This window comes from Gymnogyps californianus, chromosome 20 (genome assembly GCF_018139145.2).
Source record: "Gymnogyps californianus isolate 813 chromosome 20, ASM1813914v2, whole genome shotgun sequence".
Taxonomy (NCBI): Eukaryota; Metazoa; Chordata; class Aves; order Accipitriformes; family Cathartidae; genus Gymnogyps; species Gymnogyps californianus.
Genome location: NC_059490.1, coordinates 5,662,255 through 5,678,541, shown reverse-complemented (window position 1 = coordinate 5,678,541; position 16,287 = coordinate 5,662,255). Strand labels below are relative to the sequence as shown.

The 16,287-nt window shown below is 44.9% G+C and overlaps 1 protein-coding gene across 1 annotated transcript; it reads left to right on the top strand.

Moving 5' to 3' along the window:
- Positions 1–378: 378 nt before the first annotated feature.
- On the top strand, positions 379–15,754 carry LIG3 (DNA ligase 3). Its single transcript, XM_050909107.1, has 20 exons — positions 379–417; positions 816–1,394; positions 1,897–2,034; positions 2,696–2,893; positions 3,340–3,491; positions 4,421–4,587; positions 5,260–5,337; positions 5,453–5,621; positions 6,304–6,459; positions 6,919–7,050; positions 7,837–7,916; positions 8,378–8,465; positions 9,449–9,526; positions 9,798–9,921; positions 10,311–10,453; positions 11,310–11,384; positions 11,989–12,135; positions 13,217–13,391; positions 14,303–14,394; positions 15,198–15,754. The coding sequence occupies exons 2-20, from the start codon at positions 836–838 to the stop codon at positions 15,429–15,431; spliced, it is 2,985 nt and encodes a 994-aa protein (XP_050765064.1). The 5' UTR covers positions 379–417; positions 816–835; the 3' UTR covers positions 15,432–15,754.
- The last annotated feature ends 533 nt before the right edge of the window (positions 15,755–16,287 follow it).

Below are 16,287 nucleotides of genomic sequence, written 5' to 3'. Positions count from 1 at the left end.
CCGGGAATCTGGCATCGCCTCAGACCCGGACACGCACGGCGCGGCGCTCCCGAGGAACCGCGCCTGTGGCACGCACGCGGCACCGCCTCAGTCGCGTCCAAGGCGGGAAGACGCTCCCCGGCGCCGGCGCGGGGCGGGGCAAGGGGCGGGGGCCTGCGCTCGGGGGCGGGGCCTGCGCCGGGCGGGCGGGGCCAACAGCCTGCAGCGGCGCTTCACGCACGCGCACGACCTGGGCGCCACTTTCGGGCGGAAGAGGTGGGACGCGGCGCAGCGCGCATGCGCCCTGCTCTACGGAAGCCTGCGGGCCGCGTTTAAAGGCACGGCGGTGGCGGCGGCTCCGGCCTAAAGCGAGGGCCGGAGGGTGTCGCGTCCGCCGGCCGGAGGTGAGGGTGGGATGGCGGCGCCGTGAGGACCTCGGTGAGCCCTTCACCTCGGCGGTCGGCGATGGGCAGGGCGGGGGCCTGGGGCCTGTAGCGGCGGGAGGCTGCGGTTGGGCCGGGGAGGGCAGGGCGGGAAAGCGGCCTTGGGGCGGGCTGGAGGGGCCGGGGCTCGTGTGTGAGGGGAGAAGGGGCTTGGGGGCCTGAGGGTGAGGAGGGGGCTGTGGGGCAGGCGTGTGGAGGATCGGGGCCTGTGGGGCAGGCTCAGGGGGTGACGGAGGCCGTTGGGGGCTGGAGGACCGGGTCCCAGATGGGAGGCAGCGGTGGAGCAGGCCTGGGAGAGAGGGGTGAGGATTGAGGCCTCTGAGAGGCCCCATGTCCCACACAGGGCCCATAGGCGGCCACGGGATGGCTCAGTGTCTCCTCTCTCGCTTGCAGCAGACAACGGAGCAGGCTGGATGCCCACAGGCAGCAGGACACTATCACAGGCTGCCCGGGCACTCGGCAGGGGCACAGGACTTTTCTCCCCCCATACACAGGTCTCCTTGTCAAGATCCTGCCTTTGCTGTGTTGGCCTCCCTGGGGCCAGCCCCAGTTACTGGTACCAGCTGCTGTTACGGCGTGTATCTCTCCAGTCCACAGGCAGAAACCAGAGTGGTGGTGCTGGGGCTTTCCATTTCTCCCTGCTTTTGAACACTTGGCTTCGCCAAGCCTGCACAGCGGCAGAGGACATGGCAGAGCAGAGGTACTGCGTAGACTATGCTAAGCGTGGCACAGCAGGCTGCAAGAAGTGCAAGGAGAAGATCGTGAAAGGAATGGTGCGCATTGGAAAGATTGTTCCCAATCCTTTCACGGAGTCTGGCGGGGACATGAAGGAGTGGTACCATGTGAAGTGCATCTTTGAGAAGCTGGAGAAGGCCCGGGCCACCACCAAGAAAATCGAAGACATCACAGACTTGGAAGGATGGGAAGAGCTACAAGACGGGGAGAAAGAATTAATCAACAAGCACATCTCAGGTGAGACACAAGGCAGCACCTAGGTCACTTTTCTACTTTATTCATTTTCAAGGTATGCCACTGATTGCCACACAGCCGTGCCTTTACCACGAAATCTCTGCTGATGTATTAGTATGACCTAGTGACAAACTGGGTAGCGCTGCTCAAATCTGTGTCTCTGCCCTATAGGAAAGGGCAGTAGTCACTTCTGCAACAACACTTCTTAATTCATTTGTCACAGCTGATTATAGAGAAGGTCTAGGTGATTTAATTCACATGCAGATGTGGGCAGATAAATCCCACGAGGAAGCATCAATTATTTTCCATTTTCAGCTTTTTTCCACGATCTTTAGTAAATTATGTAGTCTTTTCACTTTTGATATCTGAAAAATGCTCCTTCATTTTTTTTCTCCTCCATCCCCAGTTCTTTTAAGACATGTTTGTTGCAGTATATCTTACATAACATGTTGAGGGATGTATGAAATTATTTCTGACTGCTGGTTTGAACCTTGCTGTTTTACAGAAGCTAATTCCAAGGCTGCAAGTACACCGAAGAAAAAAGTGATAGTCCAAGCTAAGCTCACTGCCACAGGACAACTAACTACAAAAGATCCATTAGCTCTTATCACTCCATCACCAAAGAAGTTCTCTGGCTTCACAGGTGAGACTTAAGAAACTGATTCTGGGAAATCCTTCTCTTCTAATATCAGCATCAGAGGTGTTTTAACTTGGCTCAGATCAGTAGTTTTTTATCTATAGAAGATGGTTTAGTTTTAATTACTTTTTTAAAATCTGGTTTGCCAAAAATTGTTAGTGCTTTCTTAGGCTGTCAGTCTTGACAGAACTGATGTTTGAGTTTCTAGTATTCCCAAGGAAACAAAGTTTATGCAGTAACCCACGTTGTCAGGCTGACTCCACTACAGCCTTAGTCCATTGACCAATTTCAATCAAACTGTGTCGGTATAGACTAAAGATATCCCATATGGAACTCAAAATCTGTAAAAAATTGGTTGTGAGGGATTCCCAGCTTGTCCTCAGAAACAGCTGCCAGCAGGACAGTCAGTGAGCACTGACTGACCTGACACAGACGTGTAGCTCTGAACCATTAAAACTAATTTAAAATAGTTTAGAAATTTTTTTTAATGGTAATTAAAATTTAAAGTCACAAATTTTGGCGTAGCACACATCATTATTCAGTTCTGAAGCTTTGCCAGCATACAGGGATTGTTCTTTTCAGCTTGCCAAGCAGAGGTAGCTTCAACTTCAAAATTTGCACCATATTGCACTTGTTAAAAAAGCAACTTCTTATGTCTTTGATGCAGCCAAGCCAAAGAATTCAGAAGATGTCTCTGCAAACTCTTCCCACAAGTCTAGCCTATCTGCAAAAAAATGTGATCCGAAGCACAAAGACTGCTTGCTGCGAGAGTTCAGGAAGCTCTGTGCCATGGTTGCTGAAAAGCCTAGCTATAATGTGAAAACACAGATCATCCAGGATTTTCTGAAGAAGGGATCTGGAGGAGGTATGATTCCTGCTTGGCATTCTCAGCATATGAAAGCCCTCTCAAAATCAACCTCAAAGTATTATTTCAAAAGCAAGGGTGAAATAAAATCTGATTGTTGTGTAGTCCAAGCTGTGTGCTGTGATGATTTCTGAACTGTGGAGATCATGTTTGCAAAGTGAACTGTTTATCTAAATAACAAATTCAGATAAGAATGTCTCAGTCTAGGATTGTGGGGAATGTTTGTAGGTGCTGCCAAACTTAGTGCTGAGATGAGATTTGGAGGACAATTGTGGGTGCTTCCCCTAAGAAGTCTCCTTTCCTGTGAAGTAGAACAGCATGGTGGAAAGAGGAAGCTCCAGCTGCAGGTTTATTTTCCCAGAGTCGTGCTAATGGGCACAACCAACCAGAGCCTGAACGTGAAAATAAATTGCGACAGTTTCTAATGGTCTGTGCTTTTTTCCCAGATGGTTTTCATGGTGACGTATACCTGACCATTAAGCTGCTGTTACCAGGCGTCATTAAAATTGTTTACAACTTGAATGACAAGCAGATTGTAAAGCTGTTTAGTAGGATTTTTAACTGCAGCCAAGAAGAAATGGTCCGGGACCTGGAACAGGTGAGTACAGACAGCAGTTCTCTTAATTTCTGCTGTTCAGTCCCTTGGTTTGGAAATTCTGTAATGTTTTTCTTTTTTTTAACTCCTATCTGAAAGATTGTTAGCTTGACTGTTAGAATGGGAGTTGGTGATTTTTTTTTTTGTTTGTTTGTTTTTTTGCTCTAGCAGTTTTCATAGCACTTTCTGCCATCTGGAACCTTTAGAAAATAATGTTTCAACAGAAAGCAAGATGAATTCACCTGCAAAACTTTAGAAAGCAAGACTAAAATATCTAGGCAAGTTGGGCTGCATCTGCTTTGTCTAAACTGCTTTGTCTAGCATATTCCTATGTAACTGATTTATATTACTTTTTTTGTAACATCACGTATCAAAACTGATTCAATTAACAGATCTGTTACTGTGAGCTTTAGTTGGTTCATACAATTAAGCTACGCTTATACAATTGCAAGTGCTCACGTGTGCATTTAATTCCTGTGCATAGGAGTTGGTAGTTGACTATGCACACTTCTGATTCATTACCAGATGGAGAAAATGGGTGAATTAGATAATGAAGCTAATTCTTTCACTTCTGTTTATTGCCTTGGTATATACTGCCTTCTAGTGACATCACTAGACTGTTTCAGATCCTTGGATTTACAAGTGGATTCATCCTGAGGAAATAAAGGGTCTGTGATGCTGCAGCATTGAAAAATAGAGCAATGAGATGATACTGGTACTCTTACTTACCTTTTTTTGCAAATGAAACAGCTGAGAAGCTTTATTCTGTGTGGTGGCAGCTTTTTTCTAATGTTTGATTCCAATTCCTTCATGCAATCCCAGCACATTCCTGTGCTTTAGTCTACTTATTGGAACCATGTTGAATCCACAGTGGCATCCCCATTCTCTAGCCATAGCTCTGATCCACACCCTTATTTTGTTTTTGGAGACAGGGAGATGTTTCCGAGACCATACGCCTCTTCTTTGAACAGAGCAAGTCTTGTCCTCCAGCAGCCAAAAGTCTCCTGACCATCCAAGAGGTAGATGAGTTCCTAATCCAGCTATCAAAGCTTACTAAGGAAGATGACCAGCAAAGTGTGCTGCAACATATCACTCGCAGGTAAGGAAAGTAATCGGCCTCTGAAGTTTACCCTAAAACTAGGAGTGGTTATGTAGCTGTCACAAGCTGGAATAGGTGAAAAACTGATCATAAGCCAGAGAGACTGAACTTAACATCTGTAAGCTGCTATTTGTGGTTTGATTAAGACACCTTGACTGCTGACCAGCAGTGGAGAACATGTGTGGCTCCTGTTCATGCCAGAGAATTTCATCCTTGTCTGTCAAGACACTGTTCAATCAGTACTAAACAAGTGGCTTGCAGAACTACCTTAATGGTACTTAGCTGCTAATTAATTGCTGTTCTGAGGTATGTTGGCAAAAGCCTTCAAGCCATTTAGACATGTTGAAGATTCTTGGTCTGGCTCAGTTTGTGTTGATCTGAGGCTGAGGATGTTACTATCGCTTACTCTTGATGCATTAATTAAGTAATTTTGGAAGGTACGTCACCACTAAGGCAGAATTAATATTGGCATTCAAACATAAAGATGCTAAAAAGCCTTTTGGATATTCTCATGTGCCACTGAGATGTCACTAGTAACATGTGTCCTGATTTGAGTTTAAACCCTACAGAAGGGGAGGACCTTTTTTTATAGAGGCCTGGATCAGTTTCTTTTTTTCAGCTGGAAAGTTCAGTTAAATGTCTACCATTTCTGAATCTTCTCTTGCACTTCAGGTGTACAGGCAACGACCTGAAATGCATCATCAGGCTAATTAAGCATGACTTGAAAATGAATGCTGGAGCAAAGCATGTGTAAGTCTTACCTTTCGTTGTGAGATAAAACCTGAAGTGGGCATTAGCCTCATAAGCCAGGAGCAGCAGCCCTGAGGTTGATCCACGTTTCCCTCCTCTCCTCAATTTGTTAAAGGTTGGATGCTTTGGATCCCAACGCTTACGAGGCGTTCAAAGCATCACGCAACCTCCAGGATGTGGTGGAGCGAGTCCTGAAGAACCAGCAAGAGGCTGAGAAGATGCCAGGTCTGAAGCGAACCCTCAGTGTGCAGGCCTCTCTGATGACCCCGGTGCAGCCCATGCTGGTAATGTTGGCTCCCCTGCAACGGTAACCTTCAGCCGAGCAAGGGGTGGAGTTCTTATATGTACTGTCAGAGACCCTCACCTTTAAGAATCAGTAGATGGATAAGTGACTGTGTGTAGTATGAGCTAATAGAGTGTGCAGTGCTGATTTTTATCTTTAATGCCATTTTATAAAGTGTTTTCTGCCAGGAGGCGACTATTCAATGTACTCAGTACTTGCACCTTCAGTGTCACTGCAGAAGCTAAAATCCTGACTTGCTTTCAGTCCAGAAGTGACTTCTTTGTTTGTTTGTTGTCATTCCAGAAGTTGATCCTTTCTCTGGAAATAGCATAAGCTTTCCATTGGATTAGAGATTCAAATAAGTTTGGGGTTTTTGTGTGAATAAATCAGAGTTAAATATTTACTTCTGGGCTAAGCACGCTCCTACAAAAGGCACAGTACTTACATCTTTAAGTATTTGGAGGAGATAAGCACTGAAAAGCTGTAATTATCTGGGCATATGCAGATGATTCTAAGTAGATGAGTAATTAAGAAAAGGAAAACTTGGACTGGATATCAGAGACCCTGGACAAAAAGATCTACAAAGGAATTGGTAGTTCATTCATGAACTTAGGTAAGAGTAGCTTTATTTTTAAATATATCGTCTGAGTTGTTTGGAACTTATCTCTCTCTACCTTTCTAAGGCTGAAGCTTGCAAGTCAATTGAGTATGCCATGAAGAAGTGCCCAAATGGCATGTATGCAGAGATCAAATATGATGGCGAGCGGGTGCAGGTCCATAAAAATGGAGATCATTTCAGCTACTTCAGCAGAAGCCTCAAACCTGTCCTCCCACATAAAGTAAGCACCAATAAACTGTCTCTTCTGTTGTGCCAGCTCTATAAACACGACTGAATTTCACAACAGTTTCTGTAGGCAAGGAGGTTACCTTCTGTTGTAGACTTTTTTCCTAATTTATGTAGATACTTGGAATCTGGAAAAGCAACACTTAATAGAATTGTGATCAATTAGTTTTGGTGGACATTAAGAGCTTGAAATTAAAGTTAAGCTATCTGCCTTAGAGTCCTCTTTATGCACTGCATTTTAGGAGGCTTGGTGCCAGTTGGGTGACTTGGTTATATTTGTTCAAGACTCATTTTTCTGTTTGTAGACTGTGCTGTCTGTACCGTTGTAGAAAGTGAAGCTAGTGCAGATATGCCTACACGTGCCTCAGACATGCTTCTGGAGAAAACATCTGCATTGGAGTGAGTCCCTCTCTTCAGCCAGTAGGCATATTTTTCTTTTCTTTTTTTCCCCAAGGTAGCCCATTTTAAGGACTTCATCCCCCAGGCTTTCCCTGGTGCGCAAAGTATGATCCTGGATTCAGAAGTTCTTCTGATTGACAACAAAACTGGCAAGCCACTTCCTTTTGGGACTCTTGGTGTGCACAAGGTAAAAAAAAAAAAAAAAAAATTCCTTTGTTGTGGTCGGAGGCTGTTACTCTGCTGACTTAAACGCACTGGCATGCGATCTGTTATCACAGCATAATTTAAGAGATCTGGTGGTTGCTAGAGCATCTGGGGAAAAAATAAGATCCCTGAGAAGGCTGGTATTAATGAAAAGGTACCGCTCTAATACAATAGATTCGATATTAACCTGATCACTAGCAGGACAGCAAGAAAACTTCAGCTCAAGATAAATATTAAAAAACCCTTGGAAAATCTTGCAATTCTGTCATTGCTTATCATTGCTTGAGCAATGTGTGGCAGACTGGAAGACCACAATGATGCAGAGAGTATTTAGTCCGTATGCATATTATATAGTGCTTATGTCTAGACTAAATGGGGGTGAGGAAGAGGACAGTAAAATGAAAATTGAACTGTAAGTGCTTTAACTTAAAGTAGCCATTAATCTGAAGTCTCTGGAATGCTTGTTCATTTTTTGTTGCAGCAGTAGTGACGGATGTTACATTGCCCAAAGTCCTTAATACTTGTGGCGTCATTTCCCTGTCACTAGGAAATCAGCATGTTTTATCTTCTTAGTTTGTGCTTTGACACATTCAGTCTAAATCTTAATTCTCGGAATACCTCTGTCTTTTAGAAGAGGCCTAAGCTTACTATAACTAAAAGATTATGGAGATAAAAATACATCCTTTTGTTTCTGTTATTTTTCTAAAACTCCATTTTGCTGCTTGCTACGACTGCAGATTTCTTTTAATCGATCTTAATTGTCTTTCAGAAAGCTGCTTTCCAAGATGCCAACGTTTGCTTGTTTGTGTTTGACTGCATCTATTTCAATGACATGAGCCTGATGGACAGGTACGTGTCTGGCATAGTGTGAGAGTAGCCTGACTGGTTTCCCAGCGTGAACTTGCTGGAATACGCTACCACTGCAGAGGGAGCAGTTCACATTGGCTGCTAAGACTGGCCATTTATCCCTGTAAAATCAAGACAGCATGGGAGAATCCTTGCTGTGCTAAGGGGTTTCACTATGGAGCTCCATCTTGCTCTGCAGTTCCAAAATACCAGGATTAACTGCATTTCAACTGAACGGAGTGTAGTTCAGTACCCATCTGATCTTATGTCTTCTGAAACTAAATGCACTCGTAACACAAAATTTCTAACTTACTTCCTGGAGGAAAGTAAGCATTGATTGTCCTGTCTGGAACTCTGTAGGATAAATCATTTAATTATTTAAATAGCTTTTCTCAATGTTCACGTGACTGGTACTTCATGTTAAAATTGCTTGTTTGTCCTTAATTATCCGTACCCTGGTTTAGGCCTCTGTGTGAACGTCGTAAGTTTCTCCACGATAACATGGTTGAAATCCCCAATCGGATCCTCTTCTCGGAGATGAAGCATGTGACAGTGAGTTCAATGTTAAAATAGCATGCATGGTGATCTCATAGATTGCACTCTGGACACTTCATTGCTCTTTACCACATGGCCTTTTTTATGATTAAGGCTGCAAATCCAGCAATTCCCTGCCTGTCAGAATGGTTCTACTTCTGGTCTGTGTGCAAGACTTCTTTAGCTAGCGTTGTTCTAGAGGGCCATGCCTGTGCTCCCGTCTTGTCTCGGCTACCACCACTGCAGATAGTTGTAACTTGCACATCCCTTTTTTTGGCTTCTTAATGATTTTGTAGTCATTGTAACTTTGACGTTGTTAGGAGAGCTAAAGCCTGTTGTAACTTGGTCTGTACTGTGCAATGCTGAGCTGTGTAGAGAAGACTGAAGTATGATTGAAGGGAGCTAGACTGCTTCCAGTTCCCAAACTGGCGACGTCAAGTTCCACTACAGCCCAGATACATCCTGAGTGCTAAAAACTGCATTTAGTTTGCAGTTTTAGCATGCTCAGTTTTTCCTTTGATTGTTATGCCCAAGCCCTATGTCCCATTATTTTTCCCCACTGCTACTGATTTTTGTAGCACCTTGGTTTTGGTGGAGAATGCTTGGACATTTGGGGCAGAGAAAGCATTTCGGGAAGAAGAAAAGAGCATAGGTCCCAAGACAGTTGGGTAGACAAGTAAGCAGGCACTGCTGGCTGAGGAAAATCTGATCTTGTACATATGGGACATACTCAGGACATGATCAGTGTGGCTACCTCATCTTTGAGGAGTATTTTTTAACTAACGAACCTTTCTCTTCTTGAGACATATTGCCAGCGTAGTCACTGGATGCGCAGCAAAAAGAACATGTATGGGACTCTCCTTGGAAAACTATTTTATGGAATTACTCATTCATCTCTCTGCAGTTGCGTTGGTTTTAGCGCACCACTGCTCCAAAGAGAAAGCCTGAAGACCACAGCCCTTTGACAGTCTTGAGCTAACCATGATTCCTTTCCTTTTCAGAAAGCTTCAGATCTGGCAGATATGATCACCCGAGTCATCCGTGAGGGACTGGAAGGACTGGTGTTGAAAGATATAAAGGCACGTTCACATTTACTCTTCACTGGTGTATGCTGGGAATTGGGGAATAACAACAGACAGAGGTCTGTGGATGAAGCACACAGGGCTGAGCGTCCTTGAAACATCTCTGGGTTCTCGTCAGTGCTGACATCCAATCCAAGTTGCTCCTTATATATCTGAGCACTGCTGTGCTCCTGTACCACTAAGCTGGATAAAAGCAAGGGCTATTTGAGGAGATAGCCGTCCACCAGATGATCTTTCTGACTGGGGGTTCTTGCCTTTTTTTGCACAGGGTAACTATGAACCAGGAAAACGACACTGGCTGAAAGTGAAAAAGGACTACCTAAATGAGGGTGCAATGGCTGACACAGCAGACCTGGTGGTGCTGGGAGCTTTCTATGGACAAGGCAGTAAAGGTAAGTCTCTGGAGTTGGCTGAAGTCAGAGATCTATCAATTCAAAAAACTCTGAAGCTTTTTCCCGTTCCAGGCCTCCTGTAGCATTTGGTCTCCTACCAGAATGAGACTGGCTGTAGCAGTGACCGTCTGCTGCAGCCCATCGCATGCCAGGCTATGAGTTTACTGTGGGTTAGCTGGCACAGCAAAGCCTTAGGTCTTGGGCTGGGCTCTTACACAGTGTAGAGGCGCTCTGTTCAGCTTTGTATATGGGAGCTGATGCTGTGAAGCCATCCCAAGGCCCTTTGACTCCTGAAGATGGAGAAGGGTTTTGGTTCGTTACTTTGCTTTTTGAAAAGCTGTGGCTTGTCCTGTAGATGATGTGAACCACCCTGCTCTCCCCTCCTGCAGGTGGGATGATGTCCATCTTCCTCATGGGCTGCTATGACCCCAAGAGCGAGAAGTGGTGCACTGTGACCAAGTGTTCTGGTGGCCATGATGATGCCACCTTGGCGCGTCTGCAAACAGAGCTGGATATGGTGAAGATCAGCAAGGTGAGAGCGGCTCTGGCATGGAGACAATCAAAGGAATGCTCGGCAAAGGGCTTGGTAAAAGCCTTCTTCCTGCTGAGCTGCAGTTGAGGTGCTGGCTAAATGCAGAATTGAAGTGCTCTGCTGGGAATGAATAGCGGCTCAATTAGAGTTAAAGCAGATAAACTGCTCTGACACAAATGAGATGTAGGTGCAGCCAGCTCCCGAGATGAGGCACTGCCTGAGATTTGTACTCAGACACTGAGTGGGAAGGCAGGCACCATCTGTTTCTGGCTAAGACAAAGTTTTATTGGGAAGAGCAGAGCAAGTACCGGGTTTTTTTGGCGTATTGCGATTGGTGAAGGCAGTCACTAGATGGGGCTGTGGGTGAGAAATGCTGAAGTCAGACTATTGTCTTGTAGCTAGATAACCTGACATGTTGCAGCTAAGACTTTTTGTGAGTGACTTATTTAGGTGAGGAATCTTACTTTTCAAGACTTGACAAATAAACAGAGAGCTGAATCTTAATATTCACTTGACATCCTGAAGGCCATTTGCATCAAGGTTATAGAATCTTTAAAAAAATGGGTAGTTCTATATGAATCACAATTGGAGCAACAATGTTATTGTTTTACATATAGAATGACAGTAATGGAAAGCTGTGTTACAGATAATTTTTGTGATTCTCTAGATCAGAGAAACTGCTGCAGATCAGTGCACCTTGCACTGCAGGCTAAAGCAAGTTTCATCCATGCAAAGGCAATGTAATACCTGTATGCTAATCTACTTCTAGGTTATCTTCCAGCAACTTCGTTTGTAGAAATAGATTCATATATGATCAGAAGTGCTATCATTTTGGTTTTGTGCTTTTAATTAATAGGATCCCAGTAAAATTCCAAGGTGGCTAAAAATTAACAAAATCTACTACCCAGACTTCATTGTCCCAGATCCAAAGGTAAGTGCTGTCATAGTCGTTTAACTATGTTTTCCAGCCCTGATATAGCAATCTACTATACTTCATTTAAGTGTACAAATTGTCTCTGTTACAAGATTAGTCTTCATACTTGGAACAGGAAATTAAGCGCAAGTTTTTAATCTCTGAATCTTGCAGGTGCATTTGAGGCTAAGAGCTTCATGAAGAAATCATACCTGCAGCACTTCTGGGAACTATTCTTGTGCATTAAATCCCTTCCAGAAGTGAACTTACTTTAAATTTGAGGCATGAAAAATCAGACTTAAAACGGTTGAAGCACAACTGTAACCTGAAAGTTGCTATTGTTTTATGAACTTTATTAGTGTGCTTTGTGCCATGTATATCTGATAGAAAAGGTGTTATTTAGAAATTGGCATTAGATATTAGTTGAGGATCTCTGACTTGCTGAAAAAAAATAGAATCTTTTCTAATTAAGGTGACTAAGAATGTCAGTTTGTGTATACGGAACTCTGTGTGCTGGGGCGGGGAGGGGGGTTGTTGTAGAGGTAGAGGAACACAGACACGTTAGAGTTAGTTCATGAGAGAACACAGGAATGTGACACGACTTCCTCAATGCTGTGTTTAGAAAGCCCCAGTGTGGGAGATCACAGGGGCTGAATTCTCTAAAGCTGAAGCCCACACTGCAGATGGGATCTCCATTCGCTTCCCTCGCTGCACCCGCATTCGAGATGACAAAGACTGGAAGACAGCCACCAACCTCCAGCAGCTTAAGGTGAGTTAACGCAGTATGTCTGCAGCATGTTCGAGAATAAGTTCTGACAACAGTCTATATTTAAAAAGACAACTTCGGATAGCAGGGTATGTAGTGAAGATATCTGCTGACTGGTACCTATGATGGCATGTTACATTTTCCATTTATTCTAGGCTCAGGCTGCTTGCTGGATTATTTTGATGTGAATCTTATTCTTTCGTGGGGCCTCTCAAGTCTCTTGAGCTGTTGTGTTGCGCACTTTCAGGAAAGTGCGTGCTGGCAGCTAGTTGTATCAGCTCTTGTAACAGCCTTCATGGTGAGGAATTTCCTTCCTGAAAGAGGTGACCTTTATTCTCTTAAGTGTTTATGGTCATTCGGTCTCCCATTAATTGCTGAGATTGGGGGAGGCATCTGGGAAGTGACGGAGGGTAGCCTGGCCCAGTTCCAGGGCCCAAATGGCCGTCAGCCAGGACCCCTGGGGCTGCACCCACCCCACACAGCTGCTACGCCTCCTTTCCTGATAGAAACCGGTTGGCTTGCTGCCATCCCCAGCAGTAAGTCAGCTGTTGCTGAGCTCTGTTCTCAGTCTAGTTATTGTCGTTTGGGCTGTCTTCACACTGCCTACAGGGATACTGGCAGCAGATGTAAGTGCTTGTTATGCCATCGAAGCAAGGAGTGATTCAGCCCACCTGCTGACCAGCAGTCTTTCTGGCTCCCTATGCAGGTAGGGGAGAGAAAGGTAAAATACCCTCTTCAGACAGACCATTCCCTCAGTGAGCAATGGGTGTTGTTCATTTTTCAGGCTAGGGAGCCAGGCTCTGAAGAGTTAGTCTGTCTTGCTCTGTAGCCGATGATGTGAATATGGCTTTTGGTACCTCCCTGTATGGCTTCCCTTTGTGGCAAGCAGCTGGGTGGAATGCAGAGAGCTTGAACAAAGTTGACAGGAAAATGGCTACAAAGAGGTGCAGGAAGAAAAAGCATATGAGCAAACACTTCGGGGCGGGGGGGGGGAAACAAACAAGGAGAGCGTGCATTACGGCTCCTGTCTAATGTCAGAGGTTTCACTGTGGCTAAAGGCAATGCGTTGTTTCTGGTGGGACAGGAGTTGTACCAGCTCTCCAAAGAGAAGGCTGATTTCAGTGTTGTTGCTGGGGAGGAAGATGAGTCCACGGCTGGCAGCAGTGGAGAGAATGAGGGAAATTCCAGGTCTTCCACACCACACAGCGCTATTAAAACTCCCCCAAGCAAGTCACCTGCAAAAGCCCAGAAGCCAGAAGGTAAGATGGTGCTTTCCAGCGAGAGGAGCCTCAGGGTGTGTTCTCTGCGTTTGGGGCAGGCTGGCTTTGGATCTTTGTCTTCTGTCAGATGCTCGAAGGTCCCGTGGAAGCTTTTATGTGCATGTGGGCAAAGCTGGTTAGAACCTTGGTTTGGCCTGTGTTGTTCACAGCATGGCTTGAACAGCCACACCTCTGAGGTGTGCTGCCATTGAGAGAAGATGGAAACAGCACTGATGATGCTGTTCGGGTTGGTGCTTAGGCAACTCATTTAGACAGTAAAAGCTCTCTGAGATTATATGCTGCCTAGAACAGATATCTTGAACCTAGCAAAGTCTCAGTTATAGTTAGTACCAAAACTACTTTGGAGTGATTTCTCTGGGACTGCAGTCCCTTTTAATCTTATTAGATCAAGGTCCTTAGCAGACTGTATAAGACTGAGCAGAACAGCAAACCTGCTGGTCCCGTTCCTGCAGGTCACATGCTCTTTGGTTACACATTTTTGGCCATGAACCAGGATTTAATTTTATTTGGATGAAATTCATGCGTATAATAGGGCACCTGGATGGAGGGGATTTCCAGGTAGTGAACTGCAAAGCTGTGAAATGAGTTTGCTTCACCAGCGCTTTGTCACTGGGGAATAACTTGAAGCAGATTTCTGAGCAGTGTCAAAAAGACAGTGTGGTGACAGCAAGGAGGGAAGTTGAACAGCAGTGTCCTGGAGATGAGGGCAGGAAGATGCCCCACGCCATTTGCAGTAGAAAAATGTGTCTTACTAGTTACATTCTAATTCATGGATTTTCCAGAAAGAGGAGGGGAAAAGCCTTTTACCCTCTTCACTCTTCTCCCGCCGCCTTTAATACACAACCAGTAGCTGGACAGAGAGCACAAATGAGACAAGTGTTTGTTTCTAGAAAGCAAAGCAGTCGTTGGATCGCCTCAAAAATCAGAGGAGAAACGAGGTGAGAAGCGGAAAGCATCCGAGATGGATGACAATGGAAAAAAGGTACGGAAGCTGGACCGCAACCACTTAGGGGTGGGAGGAAGCTGAGGCAGTTTAAGTTGTCTGTTCACTTTTGCCTTCCATCTGGCAAAGTCTTTGAAATCTGCCTATATAGCAGCAACAAGCCCCCTTGTAAAGGAAGCGGATGGCTGCAGCTCTTTCCTGTCTGCAGAGCTGACGTAACTGGGTTTGTCATCCTAAAGGCCGATACTCTGTTCGCCCACCAACAATGTCCTGCTCTACAAAGTGGTGTGATTGCGGAGTGGCTGCTCTTCCCGAGTGCCGCATACGGAAGAGTTGGGAGCTGTAAAGGGAGAGAACTGTCCTTTCTAGCCCATTGTGCAGCAAATTGTAGGAGTGGATTAAGAATCACTGAGCTATAATTTCCTGATAAGCCTGGAGTACCTATTTTGATGTAAACAGCGAGTCCCGTCCCAGGGCGGTTATGTTCTCCTACTTTAACTAAGAAGCATCAGCTTGTAAAGACAAAGACATTAAGATCATGTTTACTGGACCACATCAGCATCATCACTAAGGGGAATAATGAGGTAATAATTCCCCTTAGCTAGGGAAGCACTGTTCAGCTGTAACATCTGGCTTTCAGAGGAGCTGTATGGGTGTTGCTCTCGTGTATGATTTAATGGTGGTCCAAAGAGCAATTTACAATTATTAGGCAGGGGATTAGAATGATAACCTTGGGAACTGTGAATGGACTCGTTCATGCCTCAAAGAATTTAGTGCAATTTCCAGACCAATATCTCATGTTTTACCAACCTGTGCTTCTCGTCCTCTTTCACAATATGCAGACACTGCTGGACATATTCACCGGTGTGAAGCTGTACCTGTCGCCCTCTGTGAAGGACTTCGACAAAATCCGGCGGTACTTTATAGCATATGATGGGGATCTCGTGCCAGAGTTTGACACAGCCTCAGCGACGCATGTTATAGGGGACATTGATGAGAATCCTGGTGCTAAGCGTGTGTCTCCCAACTGGATCTGGGCATGCATCCGGAAGCGGAGACTGGTAGCCCCATGCTAGCAACGTGGGGCAGCTGACCAGTCTTGACACAAGAATTCCCTGAAAGGAACAGCTAAGAACTAGGTAGGTGGAAGAAGTGGTGAGATTCCTCTGCGGAGATGTGGATAGAAATAAAATGCCCAAGTCCATCAGAGGTAGTTACAAAGATCCATAGCAACCATACGGAATTAATTAAAAAACAGCTCTGAAGAACTGTCACTGCTGAATCTATTTTTCTGCCCATAATGTAGACATGCACTTACCTAGGTGCTGGTTTAGTCTCCTTGGGTTTTTAAAGTTTGGGTATTTTTATAGATAAAGAAATAAAACTGAAGCAGTTTCTCCTTTGCTGTCAGGACTTATTTTCCAAAGGTTATTCTCTGCCTGGGCAGGAAAACAGACCACTAAATACGTGAAACTATTCGCTGTATTGCCAGGATCATTTTGCTGCATGGCTGCAATTTACATGAAGGACACGTCCTTCTGGTTTGACTTTCCTGTCTTCTAACATTCAGCACAGGTCTGTATCCAGTAGCAGTTTGCACCTCTGCTGTAGGTTTCATATTAAAACCAGGCCACCAAATAAGCTTCCATTACAGCAACTGCTGTAGCATTATCCAAGCATCCGCTTGGAGTGTTTGTTTTCTAGAATATGTTGCTCATGTGTTCTCTGCTATTCATGTTTCAGCAAGTAAAAGCTGAGGAAGGAACTCTACCATCTGATCTTTTAGGTTAGTTGAGAGACCTCCTTAGCTGAAGCTGTTCAAAACTATTGCAAGTACTTGTATAGTAATGAAATAAGGAAGACAGGTTTTAGAAACAGGGGTTCATTTTAACTATTTTGCAAATGACAGTGTGCATTTGCTGAATAACTCTG

Excerpts from the sequence above, each read along its gene's own strand:
- LIG3 (XM_050909107.1), top strand. The coding sequence starts at position 836 with ATGCCCACAGGCAGCAGGACACTATCACAGGCTGCCCGGGCACTCGGC. Across the intron at positions 5,622-6,303 it reads CCCCGGTGCAGCCCATGCTG|GCTGAAGCTTGCAAGTCAAT; the intron begins GTAATGTTGGCT and ends TACCTTTCTAAG. Across the intron at positions 9,527-9,797 it reads TGGTGTTGAAAGATATAAAG|GGTAACTATGAACCAGGAAA; the intron begins GCACGTTCACAT and ends TTTTTTGCACAG.